Consider the following 23,827-nt stretch of genomic DNA (forward strand, 5'->3'; position numbering starts at 1 on the left):
GGAAGTGTTGAATTACTATATTGTACACATAAAACTAGGAAATGTTATAAAAGTTAAAAGGGAAAATTTTAAAGTTAAAAAATAGTGAAAATCATATATTTTTTCAGAATAAAAGATAAACATTTTTTTAAAAAAGAAGACACCAAAAGAGATCAATTGAATCCTTATGAACATCTCAATGCCATTTTTGTTTTATATAGAGCTTTTTTAAAAAATCCTATAATTCATATGTAATCTCAAGGGACCCTAGGTTGCCAAAAAAAAAAATCTTGGAAGAAAAGAACAATCTTGGAAGACTCACACCTCCTAATTTCAAAACTTAGTACAAAGTTACAGTAATTAAAAGTGTGATACTTGCATACGGACAGACATACAGACCAATGAATTAGGATAGAAAACCCAGAAATAACCCTTCACATATATGTTCAAATGATGTTAGACTAGGGTGCAAAGACCATTCAATGGAAGGAGGACAGCCTTTTCAACAAACGATGTTGGGAAAATAGGATATCCACATGTAAAATAATGAAGTCAGATACAAAACGTTAACTCAAAATGGATCAAAGACCTACATGGAAAAACTAAAATTATAAGTCTTAGGAGAAAACTTAAGGGGAGGGGCACCTGGGTGGCTCAGTGGTTGAGCATCTGCCTTTGGCTCAGGTTGTGATCCTGGGGTCCTGGGACTGAGTCCCACATTGGGCTCCCTGCAGGGAGCCTGTTTCTCCCTCTGCCTATGTCTCTGCCTCTCTCTGTGTGTCTCTCATGAATAAATAAATAAAATCTTTTTTAAAAAAAAGACCAAAAACTTAAGGGGAAATCATGACATTGGATTTGGTGGTAAATTCTTGGATATGATGCCAAAAGCACAGGCACCAAAATAAAAAATAGGTATTTGGACTTCATCAAAATCACAAAATGTTTGTGTTTCATTTTTTTTTAAATGTTTGTGTTTCAAAGGACACTATCAAGAAAGGGAAAAGACAATCCATAGAATAGAAGAAGATATTTGCAAATCATATATTGATAATAAGTTAATATCCAGAATATTAAAGGGCTCCTACAACTCAACAACTCTAAAATAAACAACCCAATTAAAAAATGGGCAGAAAGACTTGGAATTTCTCCAGAGAAGATATACAAAATGCCCAATTATATGGCCAATAAGCACATGAGAAGATGCTCAACATCAGTGCTCATTAGGGAAATGCAAAGCAAAAATACAAGAAACTACTTCATACCCATTAGGATAGATATGATCAAAAAACTAGGAAATAACAATTGTTGATCAGGATGTAGAGAAATTAAGACACTTGTGCTTTCTGGTGGGAATATAAAATGACACAGCCATCATGTAAAACAGCGGCTGTTTCTCAAATGTTAAACATAGAATTACCATGTAATTCCACAATTCTATTCCTATGTATATACACAAAAGAACTGAACACAGGGACTCAGATACTTGTATATCAGTTGATAGCAATTTTATTTACAAAAGCTAGAAGGTGGAAGCATCCACAGACGGATGGATAAATAAAAAGTAGTATATATATATATACATACACACACACACACACACACACACACACACACACACACACAGTGGAGTATCACTGAGCCTTAAAAAGTTAGGGAATTCTGATGCATGCCACAACATGGATGAACCTTGAGGACATTATGCTATGTGGTGTAAGGCAGTCAGAAGTGAACAAGTATTATATGATTTTACTTATGTGAGGTATCTAAAGTAGTCAAAGCCATAGAAATCGAACACAGAATTCTGGTTGCCAGGGGTTGGGGGTTGAGGAAAGTAAGGAGTTATTGTTTAATAATGGGCACATAGTGTCAGTTTGCATAATAAAAAGAGCTCTGGAGATGGATGCAGAATATTGTGTATGTATTAATGCCACAGAACTGTACACTTAAATGGTTAAGGGGCACATGGGTGGCTCAGTCAGTTAAGTGTCTGCCTTCGGCTCAGGTCATGATTTCAGGGTCCTGGGATCGAGCCCCACTTTGGGCTGCCTGCTTAGTGGGGAGTCTGCTTCTCCCTCTCCTTCTGCCCCTGCTTATGCTATCTCTTGCTCACTCTCCCTCAAATAAATAAAATCTTTAAAAAATGGTTAAAATGGTATATTTTACCATAATTTAAAAAATCAATTACAATTGATTTCTAATGATACAATAAACAAGAAAAATATAATAAAATTGACTTTGTTAAAATAAACCCATAATACACATACTAGAATTGTTGAAACTGAAAGGACTGAAAATACCATATATTGTCAAGGATGTGAATGAACTGGCACATTCACCATTGATGGCAGGAATGTAAAATGGTACAACTCCTTTGGAAAACAGTTTGGTGATTTCTTATAAACTTAAAAATATAGTTATCACATAACCCAGCAATTCCACCTCTGGATATTTCCTCAGAGAAATCAAAACAAATATCCACACAAAGACTTCTACCTTGAATGTTCATAGCAGCATTGTTCAAGATAACCTCAAACTGGAAAAACCAAAATGTCATCAATAGATGAACAGATAAATAAATCGTGGCATATCCATACAATGTAATACTACTCAGGAATAAATAGGAACAATCTATTGATATATGCAACAACATGAGTGATTCTCCAAAACATGATGATGACTGAAGTCCAGACCAAAACAAAAACAAAAACCAAAAGCACATACTGTATAATTACATGTATATGAAACTCTAGGAAAGACAAATGTAATCAATAGTGATGTAAAGTATATTAGTCACTGTCTGGGGCTGAGAATGGAGATGGAGATTGACCTGGAAGAAACACAAGGAAATCTTTTAAGGTAATAAAATATTCTGTATCTGGATTGGGTAGTTAGGTACACTAGGGCATATATTTGTCAAAATTATCTAACTGTATACTTAAAATGAGTGTTTCTTAGTATAAATTATACTTCGATAAATTTGATTTTTAAAGTAAATTAATAATGATTTATAAGGATCCCTTCAGTTCTATAATTCAATAATCTATGAACTTATGAACTCCAAAAAATCTTTGACTATTATAGATTTTACCAGATTATAATGATATCTTAGAGCAATATGTTAGAAGAGATCTTAAAATTCTCTTAGTCAAAAAATTCTTCTGATGCTTGAATCTTCTTTATAACATTAACACCAAGTAGTCACTCTCTGCTTAAATACCTCCAGGGAGAGGGAATTTACTATATTTTAATAAAATCCATTTCAGTTTTAGACAGGTCTAATCATTATAGTTTCCTTATGATGACCTGAAATCTCACTCCTTGTATGTCTCACCCATGGAAATAGGCATAGAATAAATTTAATTTTTTAAAGATTTTTATTTATTTTTTCATGAGAGACAGAGAGAGAGAAAGAGGCAGAGACACAGGCAGAGGGAGAAGCAGGCTCCATGCAGGCAGCCTGACATGGGACTCGATCCTGGGACTCCAGGATCACGCCCTGGGCCAAAGGCAGGCGCTAAACCACTGAGCCACACAGGGATCCCCAGAAAAAATTTAATTTTTAAAAAATATTTTGTTTATTTATTTGAGAGCGAGAGAGAGCATGAGAGAGAGATAACGAGCAGGAAGGAGGGACAAAGAGAGAAGCAGACTCCCCACTGAGCAGGGAGCCCAATGTCATGACTTGAGCCGAAGATAGACGCTTGACTGATGGAGCCACCCAGGCGCCTGGAATAAATTTAATTATTTTACTCCTTGATAGCCATTCAAATATTAGGAGAAAGCTATTATGTTCCTCCTAAATCTTCCATTTTCCAAATTTAACATCCATATTTCCTTTAACTATTCTTCAAATAAGATGGCTCTTACCATCCTGAGTGCCTTCTCCTTGGCACATTAGAGTTTGTCAATATCCTCCTTCAAAAGTGTTGCCTCTTAATCCTACACAGTATTATAGGTATGCTATAACCATAGCAGAATACAGGGTGATTATCACTCCTTCACATTTTTATTGATGCAACCTAATTGTTTTTTTTTAAAAGATTTTATTTATTCATGAGAGACACAGAGAGAGGCAGAGACAGAGGCAGGGGAAGAAGCAGGCTCCCCACAGGGAGCACGACATGGGACTTGATCCCAGGACTCTAGGATCACAACCTGAGCCAAAGGGAGACATTCAACCACTGAGTCACCCTGGCGCCCCATGATGCAACCTAATTTGAATTAATTTTCTCAGCATTACTGGCTGATGTTGAGCTTACAGTCAACTAAAAACATCACAAAACATGTGCTGCTCTTAAGCCACATTTCATCTATTCTGTTCTTGTACAGTTGTTTTTAGGGATCCAAGTATGGGATATATTGTTATTCTGTTTGTCTTCATCTTATCCAAATGGGCTCATCATTTCAGCCTATTGAGGTCTCTTCAGATTTGCCTGTCTTCTAACATATTGGTTACTCTTTTCAGCTTCAGGTCATATATATACCCAATCAGTATTCACAAAGGTCCTTATCTATATATTCTGATTCTAAATTCATATGATATTCACCACATAATTTGATACTTGATTATACATTTTTATTAATTTGTAATTATGTTGTATGTATAAATCTTGTTTCCATAAAAATATTTTAAGCTTATGTATAGAAAGAATCATGTATTCTACTTATTCTATAATACCAGGCACAGATTAGGCATTCAATAAATATTTGTTGACTTAAAACCTCAATTATGGTATTTTTATGGTATAGCTATATCAGGAATGAGCCACAACTGACCTTCATCTAATGTTTACGTAAGTGCTTTCTTTTACAACCATACAGATATATTTGTGGGAATGGCTACACGGGCCAAAGCATCACAAAATCAATGACTAGCTGTTATAATAGAAACAAAGGCCACAGTGCCACCTAGTGAACATTACTAGTTTACTTCTGATCACAAGGTCACTTTCAGTACTACAATGGAAAGGCATGATTTTTTTAGAACTCCATATAGTTAGCAGAACGAATATAAAACCAACACATGAGATGTGGTGGTCTTCACTTTAGGTCATATAAATATTAATAGTATCATTTTTTTCTTAGATTTTATCTATTTATTCAAGACACACGGAGAGAGGCAGAGACATAGGCAGCAGCACCCCACAGGGAGCCTGATGAGGGACTCAATCCCAGGACCCTGGGATCATGACCTCAGCTGAAGGCAGACACTCAAGCACTGAGCCACCTAGGTGCCCCAACAGTATCATCCTGTAACTGTTGTAAGTCTTACTGCCATGCTGTGCTTTGAAATCGTGCTTTAGTTTCATCAACCTATAGTACTACTAATGATACTTCACGTAGCTAAATTGCAGTTGTAAGCTGAGGATGAGATTCCTACACTGAGTTAAAGAGTACTCAATTATGCATTAACATTAATTTTACTACAGACTATCACCAAAACAATCCATTCTTCATCTCTTAATGAAAATTAAGGGTATTAAGATATGATTTGCAGCAAAATCCCATTATATCAAGTTGTGATCAGCTGTTCCTATACTTAGAACCCAAGTTCATTTCCTCTATACTAAAGTCTGCCTATTTGAGCCTATGACTTACACTTAATTTTATTATATTATTATTATTTTTAAATAAATTAATTTTTTATTGGTGTTCAATTTACCAACATACAGAATAACACCCAGTGCTCATCCCGTCAAGTGTCCCCCTCATTCCCCTCACCCATTCACCCCCACCCTCCGCCCTCCTCCCCTTCCACCACCCCTAGTTCGTTTCCCAGAGTTAGGAGTCTTTATGTTCTGTCTCCCTTTCTGATATTTCCCACATATTTCTTCTCCCTTCCCTTATATTCCCTTTCACTATTATATATATTCCCCAAATGAATGAGAACATACACTGTTTGTCCTTCTCCGATTGACTTACTTCACTCAGCATAATACCCTCCCGTTCCATCCACGTTGAAGCAAATGGTGGGTATTTGTCGTTTCTAATGGCTGAGTAATATTCCATTGTATACATAAGCCACATCTTCTTTATCCATTCATCTTTCGATGGACACCGAGGCTCCTTCCACAGTTTGGCTCTTGGACATTGCTGCTAGAAACATCGGGGTGCAGGTGTCCCGGCGTTTCATTGCATCTGAATCTTTGCGGTAAATCCCCAACAGTGCAATTGCTGGGTCGTGGGCAGGTCTATTTTTAACTCTTTGAGGAACCTCCACACAGTTTTCCAGAGTGGCTGCATCAGTTTACATTCCCACCAACAGTGTAAGAGGCTTCCTTTTATTCCACATCCTCTCCAACATTGGTTGTTTCCTGCCTGGTTAATTTTCCCCATTCTCACTGGTGTGAGGTGGTATCTCATTGTGGTTTTGATTTGTATTTCCCTGATGGCAAGTGATGTGGAGCATTTTCTCATGTGCTTGTTGGCCATGTCTATGTCTTCCTCTGTGACATTTCTCTTCATGTCTTTTGCCCATTTCATGATTGGATTGTTTGTTTCTTGGGTGTTGAGTTTAATAAGTTCTTTATACATTTTGGAAACTAGCCCTTTATCTGATACGTCATTTGCAAATATCGTCTCCCATTCTGTAGGTTGTCTTTTGTTTTGTTGACTGTATCCTTTGCTGTGCAAAAGCTTCTTATCTTGATGAAGTCCCAATAGTTCATTTTTGCTTTTGTTTCTTTTGCCTTCATGGATGTATCTTGCAAGAAGTTACTGTGGCCAAGTTCAAAAAGGGTGTTGCCTGTGTTCTCCTCTAGGATTTTGATGGAATCTTGTCTCACATTTAGATCTTTCATCCATTTTGAGTTTATCTTTGTGTATGGTGCAAGAGAGTGGTCTAGTTTCATTCTTCTGCATGTGGATGTCCAATATTCCCAGCACAATTTATTGAAGAGACTTTCTTCCAATGGATAGTCTTTCCTCCTTTATCGAATATTAGTTGACCATAAAGGTCAGGGTCCACTTCTGGGTTCTCTAGTCTGTTCCATTGATCTATGTGTCTGTTTTTGTGCCAGTACCACACTGTCTTGATGACCACAGCTTTGTAGAACAACCTGAAATCTGGCATTGTGATGCCCCCAGCTATGGTTTTCTTTTTTAAAATTCCCCTGGCTATTCGGGGTCTTTTCTGATTCCACACAAATCTTAAAATAATTTGTTCTAACTCTCTGAAGAAAGTCCATGGTATTCTGATAGGGATTGCATTAAACGTGTAAATTGCCCTGGGTAACATTGACGTTTTCACAATATTAATTCTGCCAATCCATGAGCATGGAATATTTTTCCATCTCTTTGTGTCTTCCTCAATTTCTTTCACAAGTGTTCTATAGTTTTTAGGGTATAGATCCTTTACCTCTTTGGTTAGGTTTATTCCTAAGTATCTTATGCTTTTGGGTGCAATTGTAAATGGGATTGACTCCTTAATTTCTCTTTCTTCAGTCTCATTGTTAGTGTATAGAAATGCCATTGATTTCTGGGCATTGATTTTGTATCCTGCCATGCTACCAAATTGCTGTAGGAGTTCTAGCAATCTTGGGGTGGAGGCTTTTGGGTTTTCTATTGTAGAGTATCATGTCATCGGCGAAGAGGGAGAGTTTGACTTCTTCTTTGCCAATTTGAATGCCTTTGATGCCTTTTTGTTGTCTGCTGAGGCTAGGACTTCCAATAGTATGTTGAATAGCAGTGGTGAGAGTGGACATCCCTGTCTTGTTCCTGATCTTAGGGGAAAGGCTCCCAGTGCTTCCCCATTGAGAATGATATTTGCTGTGGGCTTTTCGTAGATGGCTTTTAAGATGTCGAGGAAAGTTCCCTCTATCCCTCCACTCTGAAGAGTTTTGATCAGGAATGGATGCTGTATTTTGTCAAATGCTTTCTCTGCATCTAATGAGAGGATCGTATGGTTCTTGGTTTTTCTCTTGCTGATATGATGAATCACATTGATGGTTTTACGAGTGTTGAACCAGCCTTGTGTCCCGGGGATAAATCCTACTTGGTCATGGTGAATAATTTTCTTAATGTGTTGTTGGATCCTATTGGCTAGTATCTTGTTGAGAGTTTTTGCATCCATGTTCATCAGGGATATTGGTCTGTAATTCTCCTTTTTGGTGGGGTCTTTGTCTGGTTTTGGAATTAAGGTGATGCTGGCCTCATAGAACGAATTTGGAAGTACTCCATCTCTTTCTGTCTTTCCACACAGCTTTAGTAGAATAGCTATGATTTCTTCTTTAAACGTTTGATAGAATTCCCCTGGGAAGCCATCTGGCCCTGGACTCTTGTGTCTTGGGAGGTTTTTGATGACTGCTTCAATTTCCTCCCTGGTTATTGGCCTGTTCAGGTTTTCTATTTCTTCCTGCTCCAGTTTTGGTAGTTTGTGGCTTTCCAGGAATGCGTCCATTTCTTCTAGATTTCCTAATTTATTGGCGTACAGCTGTTCATAATATGTTTTGAAAATCGTTTGTATTTCCTTGGTGTTGGTAGTGATCTCTCCTTTCTCATTCATGATTTTATTAATTTGAGTCTTCTCTCTCTTCTTTTTAATAAGGCTGGCTAATGGTTTATCTCTCTTATTAATTCTTTCAAAGAATCAACTCCTGGTTCTGTTGATCTGTTCCACAGTTATTCTGGTTTCGATTTCGTTGAGTTCTGCTCGAACTTTAATTAACTCTCTTCTTCTGCTGGGCGTAGGGTCCATTTGCTGTTTTTTCTCTATCTCCTTTATGTGTAAGGTTAGCTTTTGTATTTGAGTTCTTTCCAGTTTTTGAATGGATGCTTGTATGGCGATGTATTTCCCCCTTAGGACTGCTTTTGCTGCATCCCAAAGATTTTCAAAGGTTGTATCTTCATTCTCATTAGTTTCCATGAATCTTTTTAGTTCTTTCTCAATTTCTTGGTTGGCCCTTTCATCTTTTAGCAGGATGGTCCTTAATATCCACGTGTTTGAGGTCCTTCCAAACTTCTTGTTGTGATTTAGTTCTAATTTCAAGGCATTATGGTCTGAGAATATGCAGGGGACGATCCCAATCTTTTGGTATCGGTTCAGACCCGATTTGTGACCCAGCATGTGGTCTATTCTGGGGAAAGTTCCATGTGCACTTGAGAAGAATGTGTATTCAGTTGAGTTTAGATGTAAAGTTCTGTAGATATCTGTGAAATCCATCTGGTCCAGTGTATCATTTAAAGCTCTCGTTTCTTTGGAGATGTTGTGCTTAGAAGACCTATCGAGGGTAGAAAGAGCTAGATTGAAGTCACCAAGTATAAGTGTATTATTATCTAAGTGTTTCTTCACTTTGGTTATTAATTGGTTTAAATATTTGGCAGCTGCCACATTCGGGGCATATATATTGAGGATTGTTAAGTCCTCTTGTTGGATAGATCCTTTAAGTATGAGATAGTGTCCCTCTTCATATCTCCCTATAGTCTTCGGGGCTTATTTTAGTTTATCTGATTTAAGGATGGCTACCCCCTGCTTTCTTTTGAGGACCATTTGAATGGTAAATGGTTCTCCAACCTTTTATTTTCAGGCTGTAGGTGTCCTTCTGTCTAAAATGAGTCTCTTGTAGACAGCAAATAGATGGGTCCTGCTTTTTTATCCAGTCTGAAACCCTGCGCCTTTGATGGGGTCATTAAGCCCATTCACGTTCAGAGTTACTATTGACAGATATGAGTTTAGTGTCATCATGATATCTATTCAGTCCTTGTTTTTGTGGATTGTTCCACTGAACTTCTTCTTAAAGGGGAATTTTAAGAGTCCCCCTTAAAATTTCTTGCAGAGCTGGTTTGGAGGTTACATATTCTTTCAGTTCCTGCCTGTCTTGGAAGCTCTTTATCTCTCCTTCCATTTTGAATGAGAGCCTTGCTGGATAAAGTATTCTTGGTTGCATGTTCTTCTCATTTAGGACCCTGAATATATCCTGCCAGCCCTTTCTGGCCTGCCAGGTCTCTGTGGAGAGGTCTGCTGTTACCCTAATACTCCTCCCCATAAAAGTCAGGGATTTCTTGTCTCTTGCTGCTTTAAGGATCTTCTCTTTATCTTTGGAATTTGCCAGCTTCACTATTAAATATTGAGGTGTTGAACGGTTTTTATTGATTTTAGGGGGGGGATCTCTCTATTTCCTGGATCTGAATGCCTGTTTCCCTTCTCAGATTAGTAAAGTTTTCAGCTAGGATTTGTTCAAATGCATATTCTGGCCCTCTTTCCCTTTTGGCGCCCTCAGGAACCCCAATTAAACGTAGGTTTTTCTTCCTCAGGCTGTCGTTTATTTCCCTTAATCTGTCTTCATGGTCTTTTAATTGTCTGTCTCTTTTTTCCTCAGCTTCCCTCTTTGCCATCAACTTGTCTTCTATGTCACTCACTCGTTCTTCCACCTCGTTAACCTTCGTCGTTAGGACTTCTAGTTTGGATTGCATCTCATTTAATTGATTTTAATTTCTGCCTGATTGGATCTAAATTCTGGAGTCATGAAGTCTCTTGAGTCCCTTATGCTTTTTTCTAGAGCCACCAGTAGCTGTATCATAGTGCTTCTGAATTGGCTTTCTGACATTGAATTGTAATCCAGATTTTGTAACTCTGTGGGAGAGAGGACTGTTTGTGATTCTTTTTTTTGAGGTGAGGTTTTCCTTCTAGTCATTTTGCTCAGTGCAGAGTGGCCAAAAACAAGTTGTATTGGGAAAAGGAGAAAAAGAGAGAGAAGGAAAGAAAAGAGAAAAAGAAAAAAGAGAAAGAAGAAAAAAAGGAAAAAAGAGAAGAAAAAGAGAAAGAAAAAAGAACGAAAGGTAAAAAAGGGGTGGGAGAAGCAATCAGAAATCAAAAAGAAAACAAAACAAAACAAAAAAACAGGGGGGAGTGTCTTCTGATTCTGTATACTTTAAGTCCCTCGACTTCCCCTGGAACTGGTCCGTCTAGGTGGTCTTCTGGGGGAGGGGCCTGCTGTGCTGATTTTCAGGTGTTAGCACTTGGGGGAGCTGCTCTGCCCCCTGCCTGGTGCAGGGCTCAGTGGGGGTTGTTTACCCCGTGAGGCCCCAGGAGGAACAGCCACAGTGGCTATGGCAGCTCTATTTACCTGGATTCAGCCCCCGCAGTAACTCCCGGGCTCTTCGTCTGCAGGGCCTGGAAGCTCCGGGGCGGGGCTGCTCATCTGCTCAGCCCGGGGCAGGACCGTCCTTGCTGTCCTGGGCCCTCCCGGCCTCTGCCTGTCCCGGGGGGAGGCCGGATCCTGGGCTGTGTCCCGGCGCCCTGTGCTCCAGGGCCTGCTCTGTTGGATTCGCGCTCCCGGCCGCGCAGCCACCTCTCTGCGGAGCCGCCGCCTGAGCCCCTCCGAGCTGCTCCCAGCCACGCAGCCCCCTCTGCACGGAGCCTCTTCCTCTGCCCGAGCCGCCGCTGCCGAGCTGCTCCCGGAGCCGCGCAGCCCCCTCCGCGGAGCCGCCGCCCGAGCCCCTCCGAGCTGCTCCCGGGTCAATGTGTGGGCGCTGCAGCCCTTAGGGAGCTCGGCGCACTCTCCCCAGGGCGCAGGTGTCTGTTAGTGTCTCAGGGAGCCTGAGGGCATCCCCAGCCTCCTGGGGTCCTGCTCTAACTCCCTGCGGGCGCCTTTCCACCCGGGAAGATTGGTGCAGCTCCTGCTTCTCCGGGACGGGGCTCTCCTGTCCTGGGGACACTCGCCCCGGCCTCAGCCCGGTTCCTCGCAGGGCCCCTCCCCCTTGGAGGCCTTTTGTTTCTTTATTTATTTTTCCCTGTCTTCCTACCTTGATAGAAGCGCGAACTCTTCTCACTGTAGCATTCCAGCTGTTCTCTCTTTAAATCTCAGGCCAAATTCGTAGATTTTCAGGATGATTGGAAGGTTATCTAGGTATTTTGGTGGGGACAGGTGATTTTGGGACCCTACTCTTCCGCCATCTTGCCCCTCCTCCTATTATATTATTTTTGAGAATTTTTAAGATACCAGGCTTAAGATACTATAAATTCCCCAAAGTCAGAGATGATGTCTATGAAACTACATAGTTTAATATTGTGTCATACATAGTACTGAAGATATTCTCAATGGATAATGGAAATGAAAAATTTACACATATATAACTTTGAAAATAAACCAAAGAAATTACTTATATTTAGAATTGCTATCTCAAAAAGATGTTGCCAAATGTATGAACTAATGAATCCATAACATAATCTACTAAGAGTTCAGAGGAATATATTCTCCAACTCCTTTAACTCATCCAAATTAACTTCTGACCTATGATTTAATATTTTATTTTAAAGCAGAATAAAACAGAATGTGTTTCTCTCTTCCATAAAGAAAGGAACTGAGCTATAGAAAGGTCTAATGGGGTGATTTCTAAAATAACGTAAACTCCTTCAGTTCTAATAATCAAGCATAGTTCTTGATCACTTTTGGTTTCCAATTATCCACAGTAGCAAGGTCAGAAACAACATGAACAAATGCAATTCCTTTAATCACAAGAAATCGACAGGTATTTATTGAGTCTCTTTGACTATACATTAGGCTCTATGCTAGCTATCAGAGAAAATAAAGTAAGATATGGTCCTTGTCTCAAGGAGGTGGCAATCTAATAGGGGGCTAAGTCAGGTATACAAATAACTATAATACAATGCAGAATACGAGTACCTAGGTATAAACAGAGGTGTTATGAAGTTCTAGAGGAAAAGCAAGACTCAGAAATTTCCTTATCAAGCCAAGACTATCATAAAAAAGTTTCATAAGGTAGAGATGCAGGGAAAAGGTCATTTGCAATGGAGAAGCATGGAAAAAGGTGCAGAAGTAGAAAAGCATAGATCATGGTTTGAAAGCTGCAAATAATCCAATTTAGGATAAACACAGTATACATATAATGGAAATAAAATAGGATTATGTTATTTCTAGATTATGGAGGACCTTAAGCACCGAGGAATTTGGTCTTTATTTACAGGGAGTAACTGAAGATTATCGAGTGGCTCCCTGTAATTGGTTAGAAGATTATTCCAATAATGATAAAGATGATGAAAGCTTTGGCTAGAGTAGAGAGGTAAAGATGGGAGAGAAGACAGCTGGCAAAAATCTGCAGAAGTAGAACTGACCAGATGTGGCACATGATGAATACATGGGAAGAAGTAATCTAGGAATCTAAAAATTTCAGTCTCAGATCACTGGATATGCCCAAAATAGTAAAAAAGTGAATGTGGGCTATGAGAAAGATCTGGGCTACACATATTGATTTAGGAATGAAGAATTGAAGCTAAGATGGATTACTGGGAGTAGAGTGTACAGAAGAAAAAAAAAAAAAGAAGAGACCAGAGAATAAATTCACTCAACAAATGTTTATTAAAACATCTATGAAGCATGGTTGTGGGTGTCAGGGATAAAATAGTGAACCAGATAACAAGATAAAGATAATACCTACCCTCATCCAATATTTATTTGGTGAAAAGAACCAGTAACAGAAATAGAGAAGGAATAGCCACAGCAATAAATAGGATTAAGAGAAGATGTCATAGAAGCAAAACACAAAGTTTCCAGAAGGATGAAATAGTTGACAGTATTACATTGTTTTGTGCTAGAGAGATCAGAGGACAAGAAGGACTAAGAAAAGATCATTGGACTTGATCATTAAAAGGTTACTAGCAATCTTCAAAAGATCGGTTTATAAATTCAAAGATGTGAAAATCATCAAGAGAGCTGTAGGTGATAAAATCAAAAACCTTAGAGTCAGTCTTGTCTATTCTTTCTCTTCTATCTTACATCTGGTATGTCGGGGAATTCTGTCATCTTTACTTTTATAATCTATCTAGAATCTGATCCCCATCCACAATTCTACCCTGGTCTATGCCACCTCATCTCTTGCCTAGATTATTTCAATGGCCTCCTAAATGGTCTCCTGCTTCCACCCTTGCACTCACCCTAGCCTATTCAATACAGTGGTAAGAGTTATCTTATTAAAATTCAGGTCATAAGGTCATACCATGCTCAATTTGGCAGCACATATACTAAAACTGGAACAGTACAGAGAAGATTAGCATGGCCCCTGCACAAGGATGACATGTGAATTCATGAAGTGTTCCATATTTTAAAAAATTTTTAAAATATAATGCAAATCAAATCATGTCATTTCTTTGCCCAGAGCTCCCAATGGCTTCCCATCTCACCTAGAGTTAATGATAAATCTTTACAATGAACTATAAGATCTTTCTTACATAATCCATCTCCCCACTATTTCCCTGATCACAGCTCCTACTTTTCTTAATATTACCTGTGCTGAAGTCACACTAGTCCCTTTGCTATTCCTCAGATGCCCCAGGTATGCTCTTATCCCCACAACCTTTGCACTTGCTATTCCTGCTATTTGGAATGCTATGCTTTTGTTTTTGTTTTGTTTTGTTTCCAGATATCTACATAGCTAGCTAGATCCCTCATTTCCTCAGGTCTCTACTCAAAAACCACCTTCTCACTGAGGCCTTCTTGGCCACCCTATTTAAAATTTCAACCTTTATTCCTCTTCTAAAACATTTAATACAAAAAAAAAACATTTAATACCACCCTTTCCTGCTTAGTACTCATCACTCTTTAATATATAACAGGGTCAGCAAACTATGGCCTTTGAACCACTTCTAAGCTACCATCTATTTTTGCAGTTCACAAGCTAAGAAGGGTTTTATATTTTTCAAAGGTTGAAAAAATCGAGAAGAATAATATTTTATGACACACAAAAATTATATGAAATTCAAATTTCAGTGTTCCTAAATAACAAAGTTTTATTAGGACAAAGCCATGCCAATTTGTTTACATATGGTCTATGGCTGTTTTCATGGTATAACAGCAGAGTTGAATAGTTGCAACAGAATTGCATGACATAGAAAACCTAAAATATTTACTACTTGGCTCTTCACAGAAATTTTGCTGACCTCTGTAATATACCATAATATTCATTTTTAAATTTTCTGTCCTAGGAGAATAATAAACTCCATGAATGTAGGTGTTTTGTCTATTTTGTTCATTACTATATCCCAAGGCCTAGGATAGTATTTAACATAGATAGTCAATAACCATTTTTTAAAATAAATGGGCACTGAGAAAATATTGGCAGTAATTTTAGGTTCAAAAGTTTGGTGATAAAATGAAGAACAAAGAACTATAATTTTAGTAGGATGACAAGATTGAAGGAAGGTTTTTTTTTTTTTTTATAAAGAAGACCTCAGAATAATTGTTGTGATGGGGAAAGAAATAGTTGAGAGAAAAATATTAAAAAGCTGAAGTTGAGAATTGTAGAGAAGGCTCTCAAAAAAAGTTCCTTCTAAGAGATAAGAAGAAGAAAGGAAGAGTAAAGAAAGAAGTTGATGAAGTTCATGTGAGTGGCTATGAGTTCAGAAAATTACAAGATAAAGTATTTTGCTAAAGGGAAGGGTAAGGCATGGTGGTTTGAGGACAAAAAATTTGTGAGGAATATGACAGAAAGTTAGTAAGAGTCAGTTTTACCTAGCTGAAAAACCATACAATTTAAGCAGGTCCAGTAAACATGGTTTCATAAACTATTCTGAACAATGTTCAAGTAGCTCAAGGGAAGAAGTGAAAAAAGCATTTGACAATGAAAATTAACAAGGGAAGGTGGGAATAGTAAAATAGTAAAATATAATGGATTGTGTAATTTCTTTTCACCTTTCTCTTTGTGCATTAAGAGAGTATTCCCTACATATGGAAGATACCAAATCAATGTTTGCTAAGTTCAAGACAAGAAGGATGAAAGAGAAAAATACACTTACAGTAATCAACAAGATTACCTTGAACATACTGAAAATAACTTTTGGTTTTACTACCAATCTGGCCTTCAGTGATATAATCACACACTGATTATACACTATTAGGACATGCCTGGTTTCCTGCTCTCCTCTTCTTCACCTTCTTACTAATACCATTTGAATTCCATATTATAGGCTTAGTCCTATACTAGGATCAAATTTGACATTAGTTAGAGGAGACTTAAGAAGCATTGTTTCAGGGCACCTTGCTGGCTCAATCGGAGGAGCACATGACTCTTGATCTCAATGTCTTGAGTTCAAGCCCCACACTGGGTGTTGAGGCTACTTTAAAAAAAGAAGCACTGCTTCAAGTCTTGAAAGATTCTATCTACTCACTTCATATTCTCCTAGAAACTGCATCTCAGCCTGGCCCCCTATGCCTAACCTCCACTCTTAAAAACAACCTCATATTCTAGCCTCACATTCTAGGTGCACCTGGGTGGCTTAGTCAGTTAAGCATCTGCCTTTGGCTCCGGTCTTGATCTCAGGGTCCTGGGATGGAGCTGCATTTTGGGCTCCCTGTTCAGCTGGGAGTCTGCTTCTCCCTCTCTCTTTGCCCCCCTCCCCGCTTGTGCGAGCTGTCTCTCAAATAAATAAATAAAATCTTTAAAGATCTGCCCATTAGGATACTCTGAGGCTAGCTTCTTGGTTGAGTCAAAGGCAACTATGTCTTGTTCATGTCTATAACCCCTCAGAGACTATCACAGTATCTTGTACTGTACTCTTTCTATCTGTATTAGCTGAACAGATAGCAGAACAGATACCCTTCCTTGGCCTGAAAAGACAATCATCCAAATGGCATATCTGACTCCAAATGCAGGTCCTTCCCATTCTGCCAGGCCAACATAAATCATGAAACTTACAATAACTTTCTGATCACCTTTATATCTTTAAGCAGTAAGCAATTATCTTTCTGAAATAGTTAACGGTATCTTATGCAGAAAATTTGTGTGATAATCTTTTTTTCAGGTCTTTAAGTAAACAGTGGCATCAATTATCTTTCTGAAACACTTAAATGCTAGGCTGTGCTGAAATATCATGAACTAAGTAGGTAATACTTCAACTTCTCTTCCAGGACTATAAATTTTTAATATACAAACTAAATGGTAAATATTCTTTTGAAAGAAAATTGAAGTATTTAGTCAAATAACCCTTCAAAGTAAACAAAAACTCAAAGAAAGTGTCTGGAATACAACCAGTAATCATATATTTTCCCCTAAACTTGTCATTAAAACCTGAAAAGCAGGGGATCCCTGGGTGGCGCAGCGGTTCGGCACCTGCCTTTGGCCCAGGGCGCGATCCTGGAGACCCGGGATCGAATCCCACATCGGGCTCCCGGTGCATGGAGCCTGCTTCTCCCTCTGCCTGTGTCTCTGCCTCTCTCTCTCTCTCTGTGACTATCATAAAAAAAAAAAAACCTGAAAAGCAACAAAAGCCTTCATATTTTATCTGGGTCTACACTTGTCCTTCTCACTTGTCCTTCCACAAGCCAATACCTTCTCCCACTAATGTGTATACTATGATACCCAAAAAAAGAAATGTTCCAATTGCTCAAGAAGTATGAATGGCTCGATCTTTAAATAGATTTTTATCTCATTCACCTCCTAGAATTTTGTTCTGATAATCAATTGCTAAAAATTTTCCAGAGTGGTTGGATAGTCAATAGGTAACCCAGTACATAAAAGAAAGACTATTTTATCTGAGTATTTTCCCATACTGAATGGTTGACCAATAAAAGTGTACCTTATAATTTAGTCTGCTTCAAAGGACAATACTGCAGGTGGTTAGTAGCAAACAACTTGGTTTAGAAGTTCCAATGATATATTACTTTTCAGAAAAAGGTGCCCCCAAAACCCAGTAAGTAGTGGAACTAATGGTTTTTCAAATTCTCTCTCTCTGGGAAGTTCCTATCAGTCATGTTTATAGTGTACAATTCAGGAAAGTATCAATTTGAGTTTATATTCTATGAAGAAACCCTCAGATATCTTAATCTCATAGCCAAGAAGACACACCAAACTGTACCTATCTCCCTGCCACTGCACAGGACACTTCCTGCCTTTGAAAAAAATAGATGAATCAAAGCACCTTATCAAGTTGTTTCAAATGAAGGTAGCAGGAAGCCATGTTCCTCCACAGTTTGGCCAAGTTGATATCTGTACGATCAGCTGCATAAAATCTCAGAGAATAATAGTACCAGTTTAGGGCATCAGCATAATTTTGTACCTAAAGGTTAAAAAGAAATAACAAAATTACAGAGATATCTCTACATTTGACCTTATTTTTTCTAAGTCACCTCTACAAAAAAAAAAAACAATTAAAATTGTATTGTTTTCTTTTTTATTTTTATTTTTTTTTATTTATTTTATTTTTTTTATTTAAATTTTATTTTTTATGATAGTAACACACACAGAGAGAGAGAGAGGCAGAGACACAGGCAGAGGGAGAAGGCAGGCTCCATGCACTGGGAGCCCGACGGTGGGATTCGATCCCGGGTCTCCAGGATCGCGCCCTGGGCCAAAGGCAAGCGCCAAACTGCTGCGCCACCCAGGGATCCCTGTTTTCTTTTTTAGACAATCAAAACACAACACCCTCTCTGAGTTCTAAGTTCATTTTATGATCTGTCTAGATCAGTATGAGTTGCAGATTGTGGTAATCGATATTCTATTTTCTTTCTCCATATTAGAAATTTCACGGAAACCATCAACAAAATTAAAAGGCAACCTACGGAATGGGAGAAAATACTTGCAAACAATATATTCAATAGATGGTTAATATCCAAAATATACAAAGAACTCCTACAACTCAATAGAAAAAAAAAAAACAATTTAAAAATGGGCAAAGAGGGAGGGAGGGGCAAGATGGCGGCAGAGTAGGGTCTCCAAATCACCTGTCCCCAACAAATTACCTAGAAAACCTTCAAATCATCCTGAAAATCTACGAATTCGGCCTTAGATTTAAAGAGACCAGCTGGAACGTTACAGTGAGAAGAGTTCGCGCTTCTATCAAGGTAGGAAGACGGGAAAAAAGAAATAAAGACACAAAAGGCCTCCAAGGGGGAGGGGCCCCGCGAGGAGCCGGGCTGAGGCCGGGGCGAGTGTCCCCAGGACAGGAGAGCCCCGTCCCGGAGGAGCAGGAGCTGCACCGACCTTCCCGGGGGAAAGGCCTCCCGGGGAATTGGAGCAGGATCCCCAGAAAGGCGGGGATGCCCTCGGGCTCCCTGGGACAGTAACAGAGGAACTGCGCCCCGGAGAGTGCGCCGAGCTCCCTAAGGGCTGCAGCGCTCGGCGGGACCCGGAGCAGCTCGGAGGGGCTCGGGCGGCGGCTGCGCGGAGGGGGCTGCGGGGCTCCGAGAGCAGCTCAGCGGCAGCGGCTCGGGCGGAGGAAGAAGCTCCGCGTGGAGGGGGCGGCGCGGCTCCGGGAGCGGCTCGGCCGGCGGCTCCGCGAAGGGGGCTGCGGGGCGGGAGCGCGAATCCAACAGCGCAGGCCCTGGGGCACAGGGCGCAGGGACACAGCCCGGGATCCGGCCTCCCCCGGGACAGGCAGAGGCCGGGAGGGCCCAGGACAGCAAGGACGCTCCTGCCTGGAACTGAGCAGATCAGCGGCCCCGCCCGGGAGCCCCCAGGCCCTGCAGACGGAGAGCCCCGAAGCTACTGCGGGGGCCGAATCCAGGGTCCCAGAGCTGCCGCCCCGCCACTGTGGCTTCCTCCAGGGGCCTCACGGGGTAAACAACCCCCACTGAACCCTGCACCAGGCAGGGGCAGAGAAGCTCCCCCAAGTGCTAACACCTGAGAATCAGCACAGCAGGCCCCTCCCCCAGAAGACCAGCGACACGGACCAGTTCCAGGGAAAGACAAGGGACTTAAAGTATACAGAATCAGAAGATACTCCCACGTGTTTTTTTGTTTTTGTTTTATTGTTTTTGTTTTGTGCTTTGTTTTCTTTCCTTCTTCTTGATTTCTGATTGCTTCCCCCACCCCGCCCCCTTTTTTTCTCCTTTCTTTCTTTTTCTTTCTCTTTTTCTTCTCTTTTTCCCCTTTTTTTTCTTCTTTCTCTTTTTTCTTTTTCTCTTTTCTTTCCTTCTCTCTCTTTTTCTCCTTTTCCCAATACAACTTGTTTTTGGCCACTCTGCACTGAGCAAAATGACTAGAAGGAAAACCTCACCTCAAAAAAAAAGAATCACAAACAGCCCTCTCTCCCACAGAGTTACAAAATCTGGATTACAATTCAATGTCAGAAAGCCAATTCAGAAGCACTATTATACAGCTACTGGTGGCTCTAGAAAAACCATAAAGGACTCAAGAGATTTCATGACTGCAGAATTTAGGTCCAATCAGGCAGAAATTAAAAATCAATTAAATGAGATGCAATCCAAGCTAGAAGTCCTAACGACGAGGCTTAACGAGGTGGAAGAACGAGTGAGTGACATAGAAGACAAGTTGATGGCAAAGAGGGAAACTGAGGTAAAGAGACAATTAAAAGACCATGAGGATAGATTAAGGGAAATAAATGACAGCCTGAGGAAGAAAAACCTACGTTTAATTGGGGTTCCCGAGGGCGCGGAAAGGGACAGAGGGCCAGAATGTGTATTTGAACAAATCCTAGCTGAAAACTTTCCTAATCTGGGAAGGGAAACAGGCATTCAGATCCAGGAAATAGAGAGATCCCCCCCCCTAAAATCAACAAAAACCGTTCAACACCTCGACATTTAATAGTGAAGCTTGCAAATTCCAAAAATAAGGAGAAGATCCTTAAAGCAGCAAGAGAAAAAAAGTCCCTGACTTTTATGGGGAGGAGTATTAGGGTAACAGCAGACCTCTCCACAGAGACCTGGCAGGCCAGAAAGGGCTGGCAGGATATATTCAGGGTCCTAAATGAGAAGAACATGCAACCACGAATACTTTATCCAGCAAGGCTCTCATTCAAAATGGAAGGAGAGATAAAGAGCTTCCAAGACAGGCAGGAACTGAAAGAATATGTAACCTCCAAACCAGCTCTGCAAGAAATTTTAAGGGGGACTCTTAAAATTCCCCTTTAAGAAGAAGTTCAGTGGAACAATCCACAAAAACAAGGACTGAATAGATATCATGATGACACTAAACTCATATCTGTCAATAGTAACTCTGAACGTGAACGGGCTTAATGACCCCATCAAAAGGCTCAGGGTGTCAGACTGGATAAAAAAGCAGGACCTATATATTTGCTGTCTACAAGAGACTCATTTTAGACAGAAGGACTCCTACAGCCTGAAAATAAAAGGTTGGAGAACCATTTACCATTCAAATGGTCCTCAAAAGAAAGCAGGGGTAGCCATCCTTATATCAGATAAACTAAAATTTACCCCGAAGACTATAGTGAGAGATGAAGAGGGACACTATCTCATACTCAAAGGATCTATCCAACAAGAGGACTTAACAATCCTCAATATATATGCCCCGAATGTGGCAGCTGCCAAATATTTAAACCAATTAATAACCAAAGTGAAGAAATACTTAGATAATAATACACTTATACTTGGTGACTTCAATCTAGCTCTTTCTACCCTCGATAGGTCTTCTAAGCACAACATCTCCAAAGAAACGAGAACTTTAAATGATACACTGGACCAGATGGATTTCACAGATATTTACAGAACTTTACATCCATACTCAACTGAATACACATTCTTCTCAAGTGCACATGGAACTTTCTCCAGAATAGACCACATACTGGGTGACAAATCGGGTCTGAACCGATACCAAAAGATCGGGATAGTCCCCTGTATATTCTCAGACCATAATGCCTTGAAATTAGAACTTAATCACAAGAAGAAGTTTGGAAGGACCTCAAACACGTGGAGGTTAAGGACCATCCTGCTAAAAGATGAAAAGGTCAACCAGGAAATTATGGAAGAATTAAAAAGATTCATGGAAACTAATGAAAATGAAGATACACCCGTTCAAAATCTTTGGGATGCAGCAAAAGCAGTCCTGAGGGGGAAATACATTGCAATACAAGCATCCATTCAAAAAATGGAAAGAACTCAAATTCAAAAGCTCACCTTACACATAAAGGAACTAGAGAAAAAGCAACAATTGGACCCCACCCCCAGCAGAAGAAGAGAGTTAATTAAAGTTCGAGCAGAACTAAATGAAATCGAGACCAAAAGAACTGTGGAACAGATCAACAGAACCAGGAGTTGGTTCTTTGAAAGAATTAATAAGAGAGATAAACCATTAGCCAGCCTTATTAAAAAGAAGAGAGAGAAGACTCAAATTAATAAAATCATGAATGAGAAAGGAGAGATCACTACCAACACCAAGGAAATACAAACGATTTTCAAAACATATTATGATCAGCTGTACGCCAATAAATTAGGAAATCTAGAAGAAATGGACGCATTCCTGGAAAGCCACAAACTACCAAAACTGGAGCAGGAAGAAATAGAAAACCTGAACAGGCCAATAACCAGGGAGGAAATTGAAGCAGTCATCAAAAACCTCCCAAGACACAAGAGTCCAGGGCCAGATGGCTTCCCAGGGGAATTCTATCAAACGTTTAAAGAAGAAATCATAGCTATTCTACTAAAGCTGTGTGGAAAGACAGAAAGAGATGGAGTACTTCCAAATTCGTTCTATGAGGCCAGCATCACCTTAATTCCAAAACCAGACAAAGACCCCACCAAAAAGGAGAATTACAGACCAATATCCCTGATGAACATGGATGCAAAAACTCTCAACAAGATACTAGCCAATAGGATCCAACAACACATTAAGAAAATTATTCACCATGACCAAGTAGGATTTATCCCCGGGACACAAGGCTGGTTCAACACTCGTAAAACCATCCATGTGATTCATCATATCAGCAAGAAAAAAACCAAGAACCATATGATACTCTCATTAGATGCAGAGAAAGCATTTGACAAAATACAGCATCCATTCCTGATCAAAACCCTTCAGAGTGTTGGGATAGAGGGAACTTTCCTTGACATCTTAAAAGCCATTTACGAAAAGCCCACAGCAAATATCATTCTCAATGGGGAAGCACTGGGAGCCTTTCCCCTAAGATCAGGAACAAGACAGGGATGTCCACTCTCACCACTGCTGTTCAACATAGTTCTGGAAGTCCTCGCCTCAGCAATCAGAAAACAAAAAGACATTAAAGGCATTCAAATTGGCAAAGAAGAAGTCAAACTCTCCCTTTTCACCGATGACATGATACTCTACATAGAAACCCCAAAAGCCTCCACCCCAAGATTGCTAGAACTCATACAGCAATTTGGTAGCGTGGCAGGATACAAAATCAATGCCCAGAAATCAATGGCATTTCTATACACTAACAATGAGACTGAAGAAAGAGAAATTAAGGAGTCAATCCCATTTACAATTGCATCCAAAAGCATAAGATACCTAGGAATAAACCTAACCAAAGAGGTAAAGGATCTATACCCTAAAAACTATAGAACACTTGTGAAAGAAATTGAGGAAGGCACAAAGAGATGGAAAAATATTCCATGCTCATGGATTGGCAGAATTAATATTGTGAAAACGTCAATGTTACCCAGGGCAATTTACATGTTTAATGCAATCCCTATCAAAATACCATGGACTTTGTTCAGAGAGTTAGAACAAATTATTTTAAGATTTGTGTGGAATCAGAAAAGACCCCGAATAGCCTGGGGAATTTTAAAAAAGAAAACCATAGCTGGGGGCATCACAATGCCAGATTTCAGGTTGTACTACAAAGCTGTGGTCATCAAGACAGTGTGGTACTGGCACAAAAACAGACACATAGGTCAATGGAACAGAATAGAGAACCCAGAAGTGGACCCTGACCTTTATGGTCAACTAATATTCGATAAAGGAGGAAAGACTATCCATTGGAAGAAAGACAGTCTCTTCAATAAATGGTGCTGGGAAAATTGGACATCCACATAAAGAAGAATGAAACTGGACCACTCTCTTTCACCATACACAAAGATAAACTCAAAATGGATGAGAGATCTAAATGTGAGACAAGATTCCATCAAAATCATAGAAGAGAACACAGGCAACACCCTTTTTGAACTTGGCCACAGTAACTTCT

The 23,827-nt window shown here is 39.7% G+C and overlaps 1 protein-coding gene and 1 non-coding gene across 2 annotated transcripts in view; one reads left to right on the forward strand and one right to left on the reverse strand.

Moving 5' to 3' along the window:
• TEX11 (testis expressed 11) overlaps positions 1-23,827 on the reverse strand; it is a 319,132-nt gene that overhangs the window by 125,616 nt on the left and 169,689 nt on the right. The window contains exon 15 of the mRNA XM_072744060.1: positions 17,849-17,986. Within this exon, the coding sequence (XP_072600161.1) occupies positions 17,849-17,986 (138 nt within the window). The remainder of the gene's footprint in view (positions 1-17,848; positions 17,987-23,827) is intronic.
• LOC112907644 (U6 spliceosomal RNA) lies at positions 13,934-14,040 on the forward strand. The gene has a single exon (XR_003232799.1). It is a non-coding gene; the product is annotated as a U6 spliceosomal RNA (small nuclear RNA).

The sequence above is a fragment of the Vulpes vulpes genome, chromosome X (assembly GCF_048418805.1).
Source record: "Vulpes vulpes isolate BD-2025 chromosome X, VulVul3, whole genome shotgun sequence".
Lineage (NCBI taxonomy): Eukaryota > Metazoa > Chordata > Mammalia > Carnivora > Canidae > Vulpes > Vulpes vulpes.